Source organism: Stylophora pistillata, chromosome 7 (genome assembly GCF_964205215.1).
Source record: "Stylophora pistillata chromosome 7, jaStyPist1.2, whole genome shotgun sequence".
Classification (NCBI taxonomy): domain Eukaryota; kingdom Metazoa; phylum Cnidaria; class Anthozoa; order Scleractinia; family Pocilloporidae; genus Stylophora; species Stylophora pistillata.
This window is the reverse complement of record NC_142525.1, coordinates 7,050,445-7,065,830: the sequence shown is the minus strand read 5'-3', so window position 1 is coordinate 7,065,830 and position 15,386 is coordinate 7,050,445. Positions and strand designations below refer to the sequence as shown.

The 15,386-nt window shown below is 38.1% G+C and overlaps 1 protein-coding gene and 1 pseudogene across 3 annotated transcripts in view; one reads left to right on the top strand and one right to left on the bottom strand.

The window, feature by feature from the left end:
- Positions 1-125: 125 nt before the first annotated feature.
- On the bottom strand, positions 126-3,811 carry LOC111338947 (uncharacterized; annotated as a pseudogene).
- LOC111347548 (uncharacterized) overlaps positions 3,140-15,386 on the top strand; it is a 65,212-nt gene continuing 52,965 nt past the window's right edge. For all 3 annotated transcript variants that reach the window (XM_088727317.1, XM_088727318.1, XM_088727316.1), the window contains exons 1-7: positions 3,140-3,282; positions 5,822-6,059; positions 6,536-7,248; positions 9,564-10,214; positions 13,187-13,375; positions 13,939-13,962; positions 14,181-14,474. In XM_088727317.1, the coding sequence (XP_088583443.1) occupies positions 6,549-7,248; positions 9,564-10,214; positions 13,187-13,375; positions 13,939-13,962; positions 14,181-14,474 (1,858 nt within the window). In that variant the 5' untranslated portion in view covers positions 3,140-3,282; positions 5,822-6,059; positions 6,536-6,548. The remainder of the gene's footprint in view (positions 3,283-5,821; positions 6,060-6,535; positions 7,249-9,563; positions 10,215-13,186; positions 13,376-13,938; positions 13,963-14,180; positions 14,475-15,386) is intronic.

Below are 15,386 nucleotides of genomic sequence, written 5' to 3'. Positions count from 1 at the left end.
ATCATCGAATGAGTGATGACAACCATGCAAGAGGGTCCAATTCTCATCTAGGCTGGAAATATTACACTGAGGTAAATCACATTGTTTTGTTTGATTTGGCTTGATATCACAGTGATACCCTAGAGGTAAAACAGCAGTTGTCATATTTTTGTTGGGAGACATTGTTGGCAGACATTGTTGGCAGACATTGTTGGCAGTGTGACATGAGTTGGGATACTTGTGTTGCATCTGTTGTTTGAGAAGAAGAGACTCTTTCCTGGACTCTGAGAGATTTTTTTAAACATGGAGGACAATACTTGAGCACATCTTACTTTTAATAAGGGCAGTTGGTTGTGTGAGAAAGAAAACTGCTTAGGTGTGGAGAAAAATGACCTGTAGTGGGACTGTTTATCTTTTGACTGGAAAATGGACTTTGCCTTTTTCCTGAGTTCATCTGCAGTATCAGAACCTTTTGTCTGAGAACAAAGTATACTATGAGTGTTTTCCACAGGATGTTCATCAAAAATAGCAATGTAATTCTTGAGTAGTTGATATAGTTGTGGAGCATGTTTTCCCCAGTGAGAGCACATGTTGATTCAAACAAGTGGTGCTTTGTTATAGTGCTGGCATTGGAGGCAAGTAAACATTATCCAAATTCTGATCATTGCTCTTAAGTACTCAGAGAAATTGTTAAGTTTGAAAGAAATGCTATATATTGACAACACTAAAGGTATATAGCTGTCTAGTAAATTGAATAGGGTCCCATACTCTACGTCTTTGAACCTGGAGAACTTTGCTATTACGTTGTGCCGTATAAGTGTCTAACCACCATAAACAATCTCGAGAATAAGACAAACTCTCCAGGGTTTGGGATTATCTGCCAATTTGCTTCTTGGGAAAATTGTTTCATATATTTTTTTGAAAAATGGATGATAGGAATTAACAATAATTATGTTCTCTGCTATTTAAGGAAATGTGAAGAGGCCCAATAGTGGGTACTATAGACAGAATGGATGGCTGTGATGTTTCTTGTGGCAAGCTGTTGTGCAAGAGATTATCAGTAGTACCAGATGTCATTGGAAAAGAATATGAGGAATGATCAGATGGAATGAATTCCTGTTGTGGAGGAATATCTGAAAATTCAGGATGAGAGCTGACAAACTTCTTAAGTGATTCGTATATGATTTGTCTACTGTAAAATTGGCTTGGCCAATCCCCTGGCTGAAAAACAGTAAATTTCTTTAAATAAGCAGCCAAGCCAGTGCTCATTGCCACATCATAGGCAGTATCAAAGTCTCCCTTTGACTTCAGTCTAAGTTCTACAAAATCTAAGAGGTGCAAATCATCCATTTTACGCATCATTCACACATTTTCACTGTCACAGTATTGATAAATGTTTATTCTATGTCTCTCAAGTTCAGGATTAAAAAATGCTTTTGTCAGCCAGTCAGGCATCACAGAAGCATAACTGTTACTGATGTCATGCTTAGATGATGTAGCAGTAATTAGTTGTACGCAGGATTCAATGTCTATACCATTTTGGTCATATGTACAAATTGCATGTGTTGCTGGTACAGCTTGAATATCTTTAAAAGCTTTAACAACTAGAGTACACATTGTCTTTGCCTCTGACAATTTTTCCTTCTGTGGCCTTTTTTTTGTGTGGATGGCCGTGTAATCATCAATTATTAGGACTATTTGCCATTTGCGATCTGTAGCTGTGGCTATGAAATCTTCAAAAGATTTGAAATGGGACTCTGACATTTTGTGCATAACATTGTTAAAGGTTCTCCTGGAACATGTATGCCCCATGATATGTTCTGTTTCAATGCCATCTTGATTTATCTGATTGCTCCTTAGATAAAGAGCATGGTCCATTTGAAGAGGAATGCATGTTTGGCTGAGACAGTAGCACAAATTATAAATGAATGAAACAACCCTTTTTTTGTTTAGGCATATGCGGTCTGTGGAATGCCAAAAGCTAGTGATGGAACCCAGAATAGTATCGAATAGCTTTGTAGCACCTGCTGATATGCAAACTCTCTGAAACTGTCTGGATCATACAGTGGTTCTTCCTTGTTAACTACTATGTCACCATAGATCTTTTTCTTGACCAATCCTATTTCCTTTGTCATGTTGCATCCTACATTAGGTGGAAAATAAAATTTGCAGAAAGTGAAAACTCAATTTCATATAGTTCGAAGTCATGTTACTTGCAGGTTTATGTTAAAGCCATATGGTAGTTCATCCTTTCAGAAAATCTATTCAGAGGCTGGTGAATGTCTTTAAACTTATCCCTTCTGAAATGGTGCGATTGTTATCTGTTTGGGTTCAGTGGTAGTTTGTTCAAAATGAAGTGTTCAGGTTTTTAAGGAAATTTGGCAGAGAAACATCTTTTTTTTTTCAAAGTTTATTTTAAACTTTTATTGCTTATTCTAGTTTCCAAATCTGATGGTATTTCCGGGAAAAATGATTGAAAAAAGTTTACTTACTTTCTTAGAAAATCCTTTATTTTTCCTCCATTTCTATTAAACTCTCCCTGGATACAACTACCATCTCTCTAGTACTACGGCTATCGACACCGCTATCAGTCTTTTATCTACTCAACATTGATCTTTTGTGTTTGCGTACTCGCCCCCTCTGGTTACAATTCATGTCAACAAACTTTTGAATAAAAACAAACGTTAAATTGTAATTTTTGCTTCTTAAGTGGGTTCTTCAAATGTTCAGTGATAGCATGAGATAGCACTAACATGCCGAAATGAATGTCCAGTTCGCCGGTGTTCTTCCACAGCCCTTTTACAACCTTCACAAATAACTTTCTCCGCATCGATCGATCTTTCTACTATCCCAAAACAACTAAAATCCTTAAATAACTTTTCGCCTTCTGAAAATTATGTGTTTGGGACTTTCTCCCGCAAATTATACATCCATTTTCAGATTTTTTTTTCGCGCTTCTCGTGAAGTAACATTGAGAAAAAATCACAAGAATGACAACAAACACAAGTACACGCGCCATTGTAATTCATTCCCCACTATCACCGCATCTCTTCGTACAATTGGCGGGAAAGAAATGTGTTCGCGCAGCGCGGGCGCATACCAGCGGTTAATCGCAACAACCAAACATTTTTTGGAACATGCGCAGACAAAATGCCTCTGCTCGTCGGTGCTAAAAGTCCCTCCCCACAAACTAACATGGCGGCAGAACAAATTAGAAGATGACTGGGCTGATGTGTAGAATCAAAAAGCACAGAAACCTGGTAGCGGGCTAAACCTGGTAGCGAGTAATTGTGTGAAAAGAAGGTAAACTTTGCTTTGAGTGTGTTATATTTTTAGCAAACTTTGAAAGACTTGTTTGAAGTTTCCAAGCGGACGATTAAGTTGTCTCTTGAGAACCAAATTGTTGGAACTCATGGCCTAGTGCTTCGTCAACTCTTCAAGGTTCTTCCTCCTCGTTTCTATTGTAAGGGAAAATTGCCATGGTTTTTTTTTTCGCAATCCTATGTGACACTAGTGACAACTTAGGGTCTACAAAGGCTAGTATATTTTAAATTCGAAATCGACCAACCTGCAAAACCAATTCTCGAATGATTAATTTACTCCAGATGGTTTTTAACACAAGCATTGGAAAGGTAGTTGCTCTCTTTCCCTATGTTTTTATACATAAACATGTCTGTGAAGAAAAAAGGAAAAAAAATATCGACGTTGTGTACTTTAGGATTTGAGCTCACAACTATTTACTTTCGGGACTACTAGCCAATCTGCTGTACCACATCAGCAAATACTCTATATCTTGAAAAGATTTTGCATTTAACAACTTAAATGGTGGCATTATGCAGACTATGGAAATCTCAGTCTGTGGGTCATGTTTACCTAAACAAAATATTCCTCCTACTCTAAATTGCAGCACTGGGAACAACCCCTTGATAATTTTTGTCACATGAACACTCTTTGTCATTGAAAAAATGTCACAATACAACCTTAATGAAACTTTTATAAAAGTGAGCAAAAGAATGAAAAAGAAAAGGCATTTTGAAAATTTTTCTAGGAAGTATAGACCCCTTGAGCTGTGAATTAATACAAAAAGCCCATTCCCAACCTTTCATTTATCATTATTCAAGTCCAGTGGCTCATGGCCACTCTATTTATGGCTACTGCCTTCGACTGAGGCAAAGGCATTACATTGTCCAGTTGAGTGAGGGAGTTAGTGTAACGATAGGATACAAACAACCTCTTGGCCCACATTGAAGTCTGCAGAGTTTTACCTGACAATCCTTGTTCTTTGTGTCTACATTGAGGAAATGACTGGCTCAAATGACCACCACATAGGGCATAATATGAAATTAAGCTTAAAAAATCATTCAGTCTAAAAGAAATACATTTATAATGCACAATCAGAAAAAATGTAGATCAAGTCTTTTGACTCATAGCTAGATTCAGAAAACTTCAATGTAAAATTACTTTGGTGGTGGGTTGTTACAATGGTTCACTTTACAGGTCAGCAGATTCTTTAAATAGACTCTCTAGGTACACTAATTTACAGACAGACAAGAAATTAACTTCTTTCTCACATTAATTCTTCTGAAAACCTGGTTTGTAACATAATTACCTTAGGCTTTTAAATGAATGTCCAGAATAAATATCTGTCACAATTCTTGTCATCAAATAAATCTATCAATAAGAGACAATTACCCTGTACACCTATTCGATAAATGAAACTCAAATATCAACGTAGATGGGGGTTATTGCCTGAAAACTTTGTGGTGATTTTGCACCACATGACATAAAGTTGCCAAATAACTGGTGTTATTTCCTAAGGTTCAAAACTTACTTCTTATACCAACTGCACTTTCTATCAGCTACCAACATGATGTTGAGAGAACACTCCAAAAGCTTATGAGTCACTCGCCTCCTGCTCTTGATATACAAATTTATTCCGTGTTCTCTCATTATCCCAAGTATGTCTTTGACCAACCTGGGTGCTTGTTGTAAACTGGTAAACCTGTAGAAAGAGCGGTCTATCACTTTTAAATTTAATATTCCACCTTACAGATTATTTGTTCCTGGACACTCGCAGTTTTCTATGAGCTTTGTTCTCAGAGGACTTTTGGTGTCAGGGAACAGATGATGTCTGAGGAAAATGTTCAACCATGTTTTTGTGTCTAATGAAAGCTGATGTTTATATTAATTTTTACCCTCCAGGCCCTTTGTCTTTTCTCATGCATTGACCAACGAAAATGTGACTAGCAAACTGTTAAATAAAACCCCAACAGTTCTTTGGACACAGGTTTTTGTTCCCAACAGCACGTGAAGGAGATGGACCATAGACCACACTTCACAGTAAATTGGCAACTGCTGCTAATTGCTGTGCAAATTGGTAGTGAGGTTAAACCAAAATCCTGAAAGAATTCAATGCACAGTTTTATATTGATTTATATTATATTTTATTTATATAAAATTGGCCATATTTCTTACAACAATTAGAGACTGTGGAATGGACATCTTTCACCTAATTAACATCACAACTCTAATGAAAGTAATTGGTGTGACTTAGCCTTATGGAGAGCCTACTACATTTTCTTATTGCAATAACTTTGTTGAGAGGGGAGGATTCACGCCATTGCAAGAATACATTCAGTTAATTCTTTTTTTTTTTTTTTTTTCACCTTGTTTGTAGATTAGAAGTTTTAAATTCAGAGCTTTAGCTTACTACCCTAAAGGCTTGGATTTATGCTTGTAAACAAGACTTTCTGTTGCCACGAGAATGCATTGATTTGTTGTGAAATTGCTGAAAACATCCTCTAAATCAAAGGTTTCTTTGTCTTATATCTCTTTTTGGTAGGATATAGGAGAATACTGGACAAAGGGACAGCTCACATGTAGTCCAATTTCAGGAATTTGCATTGATAGAATACTTTTTTGCATCCCTCTCTTGTCTTCCACTGCATTGGAACCACTCTACAGGAATATTTTCATGCTCTGTGGTCTTTTCCCTCTGGCTGGTGGGGCCTTAGAAGGCTTAGAGAATACTATTAGCCAGGAGGACAGATAGCCGGTACATACAAGGCCAACTTAGTCTAGTAAGTGCTCTTAAAGATTTGGTTTTGTAATATTTCTGCAAATTCCTGTCAGGTAGGGCAATGTCTTAGAATCACTCTTACTAGAGGATTATTTTCTTATTCTCTTGTCTTGACTCCTTGACCAATATGATCTTGAATGAGTTAGACATCACCTGAGCCAGATACCTCGTACCTGAAAAACCATTAGCCAAATTGCAATACTGTGACACAGTGGGAACGCTTGTTGTATTTAAGAATGAGTTTGAGGTAAAGAAGATTTTGAATAAAATGAAGTTGTATATTCTTATGTTTAAGAGTTGCATGAAAAATTAATGGTTGCGTTATAACATCAAGAAGTGCAAACATGCTGGCAGATGTTTCATGCATTTGTTGAATGATTAATGATATTTTAGTATTTGAATTAAAAGTAATCACAGTGTTGTTACAGTTAGAGTTTTATTGAGTTGTCTGTAATAGTTAAAAGTATTTCTTTGTAGGGGAACTATTTTCATGGAGTCTGCCACCCATTCTTCTACCAATGAAAAATCAAATTATGCCAACCTGTGTCGATTCCTTGTTGAGGTTGGGCCTCTGGTTCTATGCGAGATCTTTAACAAGGTGTGTCCCCCAGGAAACCTTTACACAGTTCTGGTGGATACTAAAAATTATGAAAAACTACGAACACTGCGAAAGAAGAGAGTGTTGAGTTACTCTCAGTGGCGCAAGTTGTATCCTGTTGTCAGATTAACAGTTTCCTCAAAGGACTTTGACAGCTCCCTAGTGCTCCTTCTTCTGAGTAATATCTTTGGTGTGACTCTCCCTACCTCTGGCTGGAATAGCATTCCTCTGATAAACGACAAGTCTCCAAGAGCAGATATCACCCGAGTTAAAATCCTCAGAGACAAAGTTTACAGTCATGCTGCTGATGATTCCATTGAGGGTGAGCTTTTCAATTCCTATTGGTGTGACATTAAAGACACCTTTCTGCGTATCAGAGGGGCCTGGTCTGAGGATGCTATCAATGATTTCAAACCTGTATGTATGGATGCAGATCAAGAAAAACTCTACCGAGAATGCTTGAAAGAGTGGTTGAAGGATGATGACTTCATTACAGATGAATCACACGAACAGGGTACAATTAAAAAAGCCAGGAAGAAAGAGGACATGGATGGTTCTATGGAAATTTCTGGGGAAAAACTAGGAATGGAAGGTGTGTACAATTTTTTGTCAATAGTGATTCTTAAATTCACTCTGTAGTGTCAACAATGTTTGTCAATTTAAGCAATTGTATTAAAGGAAAAGTCTGCTCTAGAAACCAGAAGATTTTTTCTCCTTGCTACTTGTATTAAAAAAAAAAGAGAATGCAGTACATTGTGACACTGACTGACAGGTGTTTTAAGATTTAAATCAGTAACGTAATATTTAGAGAGTTGTCTACCAATGTGCTGAAACTTTCTTCAGGAATGCCATCAGCTGGAATCTTATTTCACAACATGACTCCTTACCTGTGTTATAACAAAGTTTCATTCCTTGTTTTTGCATCTTATGTCAATCTGTTTAAACAGCTAAGTGCTACACACAAAAATGAGCTTGTCTTTGACAATGCATTGGAAAAAGTGTGAGCAAATATAGTCAACTTAATCTGCATCACACAGATCACATTTAAATTTACAGACAACAAAAAATGGTATTTGCAATCAATATAAATTTAAATTTTTTTATGATTAAAAGGAAAAATTAAAAGAAGCATAGGCAATCATTGTTGGAGCCTAAAGGAGAGGGGGACCACAAGGCTTTCAAGCTAGCCCTTTTAAATTCTTTATATATTACTTTTGTCAGTCTTTTTATTACGTATGATGGACGATCCTCGCAGTAGATAGCGCTATTTAGGCAATAGCGAAAATCAGACCTGAAAAAAATCAGGCCTGTACGGGATTCGAACCGCTGACCTCTGCGATACTAGTGCAGCGCTCTACCAATTGAGCTAACAAGCGAACTGAGAGCAGGCTCTCAGTTCGCTTGTTAGCTCAATTGGTAGAGCGCTGCACTAGTATCGCAGAGGTCAGCGGTTCGAATCCCGTACAGGCCTGATTTTTTTCAGGTCTGATTTTTGCTATTGCCTAAATAGCGCTATCTACTGCGAGGATCGTCCATCATACGTATCTAATACGGCAGTTCAAAAAAAAAAAATATATGAACTTCATATATTCATTGTATCTCATTTATTACTTTCACGGGTTTATTACGAATCAATTTAACGGCCTGCTCTCAGTTGGCTTGTTACCTCAATTGGTAGAGCGCTGCACTAGTATCGCAGAGGTCAGTGGTTCGAATCCCGTACAGGCCTGATTTTTTTCAGGTCTGATTTTCGCTATTGCCTAAATAGCGCGATCTACTGTGAGGATCGTCCATCTGAAGATGATGAATTTGAAGCCTGAATATTTGAGGGAAAGATGATGTTACTCAGCAAATGACACAGGCATGCATACTAGGAGAAAAATGGAAGCACAAGGAGTTTTTTCTCCATGAGTATGCTAGTAAAATTTGTGTCCTGTTTTATCAGTTAGTGTGGGCATAATTATAGGTTATATTTCACGGTTGGTGAGCGCGTACAATTTTTATTCACAATGAGTGAATAATAATCATACAAGCGAACTAACCGTGAAATAACTTATTTATTATATACATACCGAGATTCATAAGCGAACAGAACTCAGAGATAAACATATCTTTACTTTCTTTCAAAGGAAAGTAATGCGTGGTCAAGCCGCCTTTCGGAAGTTGCACTGAAATGGCTTCCTTGTAAAATACTTCTTTACATTTAAATTACTAGGCAGAAATGCCATTAAAAGGCAGAACTAGGTAGAATAAATTAAGACATCCTGAAAATAATTTATGTCGAGATAGTTCTATGGAAGTTCAAAATTTTGAAATAAAGAAGCGAAAGCCCGAGACTTACCTCGGTCCATTTGTCTCGTTTCGCCTTTTAAAACAAGAAATTCGTGGAACAGAGCGACATCATGTTTGGTCTTTTTCTTTGTGTTTTCATTTTCGTGTCTGTGTATGAACTCTTCTACTGATGAATCTAGGCTCTGGAAATGGTTAGTCTGATTTGAAGCCATCTTTCTAAAGAAAAATGTGCCTAAGCTCTTAGAAATGTGCTCTTTGTCAGTCAAGAGGAGTGGCAAGCGAGGGACACAGTTTTGTTCACTAGTGAAAAAAATGATATAGCCAATCAGAGCGTCGATACGTTGTTTTTCAGTAGTGAAAAAAAAATCATATGACCAATCAGCTGGCTCTTCTAGTACGAAGAGACTATTTTAATCTCGATGCTTTTTGGTGCGTAAATCTCGGTATGAATATAATAAACTGTTTTATGCATGGTCAAGGACTCATTGATACATGTATATTATTGATAACTGGTTTTCTATTCTCTTTCTATGTTGTCTTTGATTTCATGTGGATCAGCTAATAACTTGTAATGAATGAATGGAAAAATATTAAAACTCCATTCTTTGTTTTCAGAGACAGTACTAGTGTCAGGGGAGAATAGATCAGCACAGAATAGTAAAGCCAGCCCACCAAAGCTCAGTGTTACACTTCCACTGATGAGTGATCTTCCAGACACCTCTTCTGATTGGAGCAAATATGTCAAACTCCCTGTTGATATTCTATTATTAACAGTGGAGGACTGTGAGTTCTTAAGCTGTTTTGCCTACCTGAAAGAGCCCTTTAAGAGTTACCACAAGAGTATTGGCTATGCGTACTTCGGGTGCATGGGTGATGATCAAGGAAAGAAAATGAAAATCGCATTGATGAGGAGCTCTTTCAGCCCTGGGGGCTCTTTGTCTGCGACAAAAGATGCCATCTTACTGTTGAGACCCAAGGCTATTATTTCTGTTGGTGCCTGCAGTGGTTTGAACAGCAGAGAGGCTAAGCTAGGAGATGTGGTTGTTTCAGCAAAGCTGATAACAGCTGCACACAAAACTCCCATCAGCAGAGATATTAGTAACCTGATCAAACATGTGGCTGATGGGTGGAAGGCACCTTTACAAAATGCTGATGAATATAATGCCAAAGTACACTGTGATGGAGTGTTTCTGAGTGTCTCAGAGGCAAACAAGGACATGATTGGCCAACATCCTGAGGCAATTGCATTTGAAATGGAAGGTGGAGGTGAGAATCATAATAATTAGAATAGTTGATGAGTCAAGGATCTTTGCACAGGAAGCAATTGTTTTGAAAAGCTGTGCTCTGGAATTGTTCTTGCTGGCCCAAGAAATAGTGTATATCACACAGTATGCCAACTTTGCTGGAATTATATTTTGTATTTTTAGTGATTTTGTGTTAGGCTAGAATAGGGCAGGAAGATGTTTTTAGCATATGTAAATATATGTGAAAGTCATATATTTGAACTGCAGTTAAAGAATGAGTATGAGAGCGATCTTTGCAGTAACAAACACCACTTAAGCAGTAGTCAGGGATTCAAATCCTGTGCAAGCCTGAATTTTTGTTCAGGCCTATTTTTCACTACTGCTTAAGTAGTGTTTTTCACTGCGCAGATCACTCTCATACTTAAAGATGTTTTTATCATTGAAGGTGACTCAGATGTTTTCTAATTAATTGAATTTATTGTGTTCCATCAAGATGTCATAAATTGTCAAACATTTGTCATGAAAGTATAATTTTATTGTGACATAGTTTTGAGCTTGAGATTAATAGTATCACAGCCCCAGTTGTCAACCCTTGAACTCACATGATTGACCAAGACTGAATTTCTCCTTACAACATCAATACAATATCAAGCAGACATCAAGTAATGAGAATAGAAAAATATCAACCAGTGTTATTACATATGATGTACGATCCTCACAGTAGATAGCACTATTTAAGCAATAGCGAAAATCAGACCTGAAAAAAAATCGGGCCTGTATGGGATTCAAACCACTGACCTCTGCGATACTAGTGCAGCGCTCTACCAATTGATCTAACAAGCCAACTGGGAGCACGCCGTTAAGTTGATTCGTAATAAACCCATGAAAGTGATAAATGAGATACAATGAGAAGTCGAAGAAAATGGCAAACTTCCCTTTCTAGACTGCCTGGTAAGCCACAACGACAACTCATTACGGACGACAGTTTACAGGAAACTGACACACACCGACAGATTACTAGACGAGTCATCCTACAACCCTACATCACACAAAGCCACAACTATCAGAACTCTAACACGACGCACACAACTAGTATGCGACTCGACAGACAGCTTATCCGACGAGAACAAATACCTTCACCGTGTTTTTATGAAGAACAACTACAACGACGACTTCATCCGACGAAACACTCACCGACCCACTACCACTACCGAAACAAATGACACCGCAACCCTTACGACTACAGCAACCATACTGTACATGAAAGGCATGTCTGAAAACATCTCACGCATCTTACTACCCTTCAATATCCGCGTCGCCCACAAACCCATCACCACACTACGTCAGTTACTAACCAATGTTAAAGACAAAGACGAACCGAGGACCGAGGAACAGACAGGGAATGATTTATAAGATCAATTGTTCCGACTGCCAAGCCTCCTACATCGGTGAGACTGGCAGAAACCTCACAGCAAGACTGACTGAACACAGACGGGCGACAAGGAAAGGTGATGTCAGCAATCACATTGCTGAACACCATCGACTTACCAACCACAACATTGATTGAGACTAGGCGCAATGCCTAACCTACAGCACTGACTATTTTCAACGACTGACTCTGGAAAGCTGGTTTACTAACTTAGAACAGACTCCCCTAAACAGATGTCAACAACTACCCGCTCCATACAAACGACTCATTCACGACATAAACATCACAAACGACGGAAAAAGAACGACCTAACTTTACCGACAGATTGAAACAGACCAATCACGACCAACTTACCTCACTTGAGTCTTACAGCCAATAACATCACGGCAAAACCAACCGATCATTTCACACGAACTGGAATAAGAACATTCTACTGACAACAATCATTCACTTGACTCTGATGATGACTTCCGCACAGGTTGTCGAAACGTCAGTCACTACCACCGACAACAGTCCTTCTCAGGACTACACTCACCTGGACGATCAGACTACACCTTCACATGTTACCCCCGGGTTCAAACCATTTACTGCCATGAAATATATGAAGTTCATATATTTGCCAATATATGAACTTCATAGATTTCATTGTATCTCATTTATCACTTTCACGGGTTTATTACGAATCAACTTAACGGCCTGCTCTCAGTTGGCTTGTTAGCTCAGTTGGTAGAGCGCTTCACTAGTATCGCAGAGGTCAGTGGTTTGAATCCCGTACAGGCCTGATTTTTTTCAGGTCTGATTTTTGCTATTGCTTAAATAGCGCTATCTACTGCGAGGATCGTACATCATATGTATCTAATACCGCAGTTCAAAATATATGAACTTCATATATTTCATTGTATCTCATTTATCACTTTCACGGGTTTATTACGAATCAACTTAACGGCGTGCTCCCAGTTGGCTTGTTAGCTCAATTGGTAGAGCGCTGCACTAGTATCGCAGAGGTCAGTGGTTCGAATCCCGTATAGGCCTGATTTTTTCAGGTCTGATTTTCGCTATTGCTTAAATAGCGCTATTTACTGCGAGGATCGTACATCATATGTATCTAATACTGCAGTTCAAAATATATCCACTTCATATATTTCATTGTATCTCAAGGGGTTATTAGTTTATCCAAAACCAAATTCTCCTTACTAACCTCAGAAGAATTCTATTGCAGACAGTAAGGAGAATAACTATGTAACTATTTAGGTCTTGGGAGTGAAAGAGTTACCTCTCAATAACAAAGGTTTTTCTTTTGAGAAATCTACAATGTTACTATTAAACAATGGAAAGCCTGAGAAATAATTTTACTGTCTTGGTGTATATGTTTTTCTTAAATTACTGGTTGAGAAAATAAGTCTGGTACTAACCCCTTTTTGTGATGTGGGTGTTTACAAACAGCTAAAGTGTGAATCCTAGAGTGTGATTCCTAGTAAACTTTTTTTTTGGAAAAATCGTCTAAAGGATGCAAAGAAAATTTGCTGAACAGATATAGGTATCACACAATGCCAATCCTTTTTCAGGAGTGTTTGCAGCAGCCCATGATTGTAAGACCGAATGGGTGGTAGTCAAGGGCATCAAAGACTTTGCAAATGAAAGGCAGTCTTCAAGTGAGAGATGGAAACAAATTGCTTGTGTGATGGCAGCGTCTTTTGTGGCCAACATTTTGAGTGATCCAGTCATATTCCAAGATTGGCCTCACTATAATGCAGGTACATGGCTTCCTTTCTTAAACTTCAATCTTTCCATTTGCAGGAACAGATCTGATTAAGATCTGTCTGTCTGTTTCCTATTTATTCAGTTAAAGTGTAGGAAAAGAAAATCAGGTTGCATTCATTTCCCTCTTCTCTCAATTCCAAGGTTCCATGAGTTTAAAAAGGCCTCTTTGTTCTTTGAGGAGAAATTTGTGGGTGCAGTGGTGGATGTGACCACTGTGGCAAATGACAACTTATTCCATATCCCAGGAGAAAACTTGTATTACATATTGAGAGTGGGTTATATTACACAGCCAAAACATGGCCCGTAAATTAGCAAAATTGTTTTTAAGTGAGTTGACATAACATTATCTTTCAGGGACAATTTGGAATACATTAACATTTCTCAAACCCCCAGCAATTTACATTTATTTACCTGTTACTGCATTCACTTTTGCACTATGTTTGAATGTTAAATTCATCTGATACTATTTTCACAGAGCTTAATCAATTGTTAAAGTGCCTTTATATCAGAAATGGTTCGAACTAAAAAAATTTTATTTGTGAATTATTTCATCTAGGTACCAGTGAATCATGCAAACCAGGTAGGGTTAAGAACTTGTTTTCATGATTGGGATGCTCTTCTTTTTAGTTTCAAAGCTGTCTATGAATTCTGTTCCCAGCATAACTATGTAGTGCTGAGTGTATCACAAAGTGAAATGAAATGACTGTTTATTCACGATTCCATTATAAAGTGAAACGGTAGTATTTTACTTTCAACAGAGAAAAAATTTTAAAGAATCATTCTAATAATTTCAAACAGGTTTACCTGAGAAACCAATCATCACGAATGCAGAAAGTGAAGTTGACAATGATCTCACTGTGACTTGGTCAGAAGCAGAGGCTAACAGCAGTAACTGCAGCATTAAATACCGTCTGGAATGGAGGAAAAAACCCATGACAGGATCAACAGAACTGGTTCAACGGGGAAACATTGTGGAAACTCACTACAAGATCACTGGTCTTGATTATGATGCAGAGTATGAAGTGAAACTGTTTGCTGTCAACAAACAAGGAGACAGTGAGCCAGATGTCAGAACATTTAAGACAAAGAGTGGTATGTACCTTTATTCAAGACTTCTCACTTAACATTTGGTAGAATTGCTTGAAATGAAATCAATGAGTACTATTGGGTCCTAAATCCAGTGGTAACACTGCTTTTCATAAGACAAAGAATTCAGATCTTGTCTCTCGTATAGTTCCTCCCTTACAACCTATGCCCATGATCTCTTTGTAGCTTACCTTGTAGGTAGTGTCTCCTGTGTAGATCCTACCTGAAAATCCATACCTTGGATCTCCATGTTCAGCAACTTACAGATAGTATTCCCTGCATAGTTCTTGCCATGCCTTGATATCCATATTCAGCATGCCTATAGATAGTATTCCCTGCATAGTTCTTACCATGCCTTAAATATCTATATTCAGCATGCCTATAGATAGTATTCCCTGCATAGTTCTGCCCTGGCAATCCATGCCTGTAATATCCATATCCAGCATGCCTATAGATAGTGTCCCCTGCTTTATAGTTCGTCCCTGGCAATCCATACCCATGATGTCCATGTCCAGCACCTCATAGATAGTGTCCCCTGCATTGATCTTCCCTGGCAATCTATGCCCATGATCTCCCCACACGGCACCCCATAGAAATCAAAGGTTCAATAGAGCAATCCCATGGTATGGATTTTTGACGCCCTTGACGAAACCTGCGATCTGGCTTTCTTTGGCAAGTTTTTTTGATCGTGGGCAACACGTGCTGGCACAGTTATTGTGTTTGTAAGCGTTTTGATGGAGAAAAATTGAGCTGAAGAAAGCCTTTGACACAGTTGACCACTCAGTATTACTTTATAAACTGGACCACTACAGAACTCGAGGTGTAGCTAATTCTTGGTTTATGTCCTATCCATGGAATCGTACACAATCGACACAAATTGAATGTAGAGTTTCAGAGAGAAGAACAATGGCTTGTGGA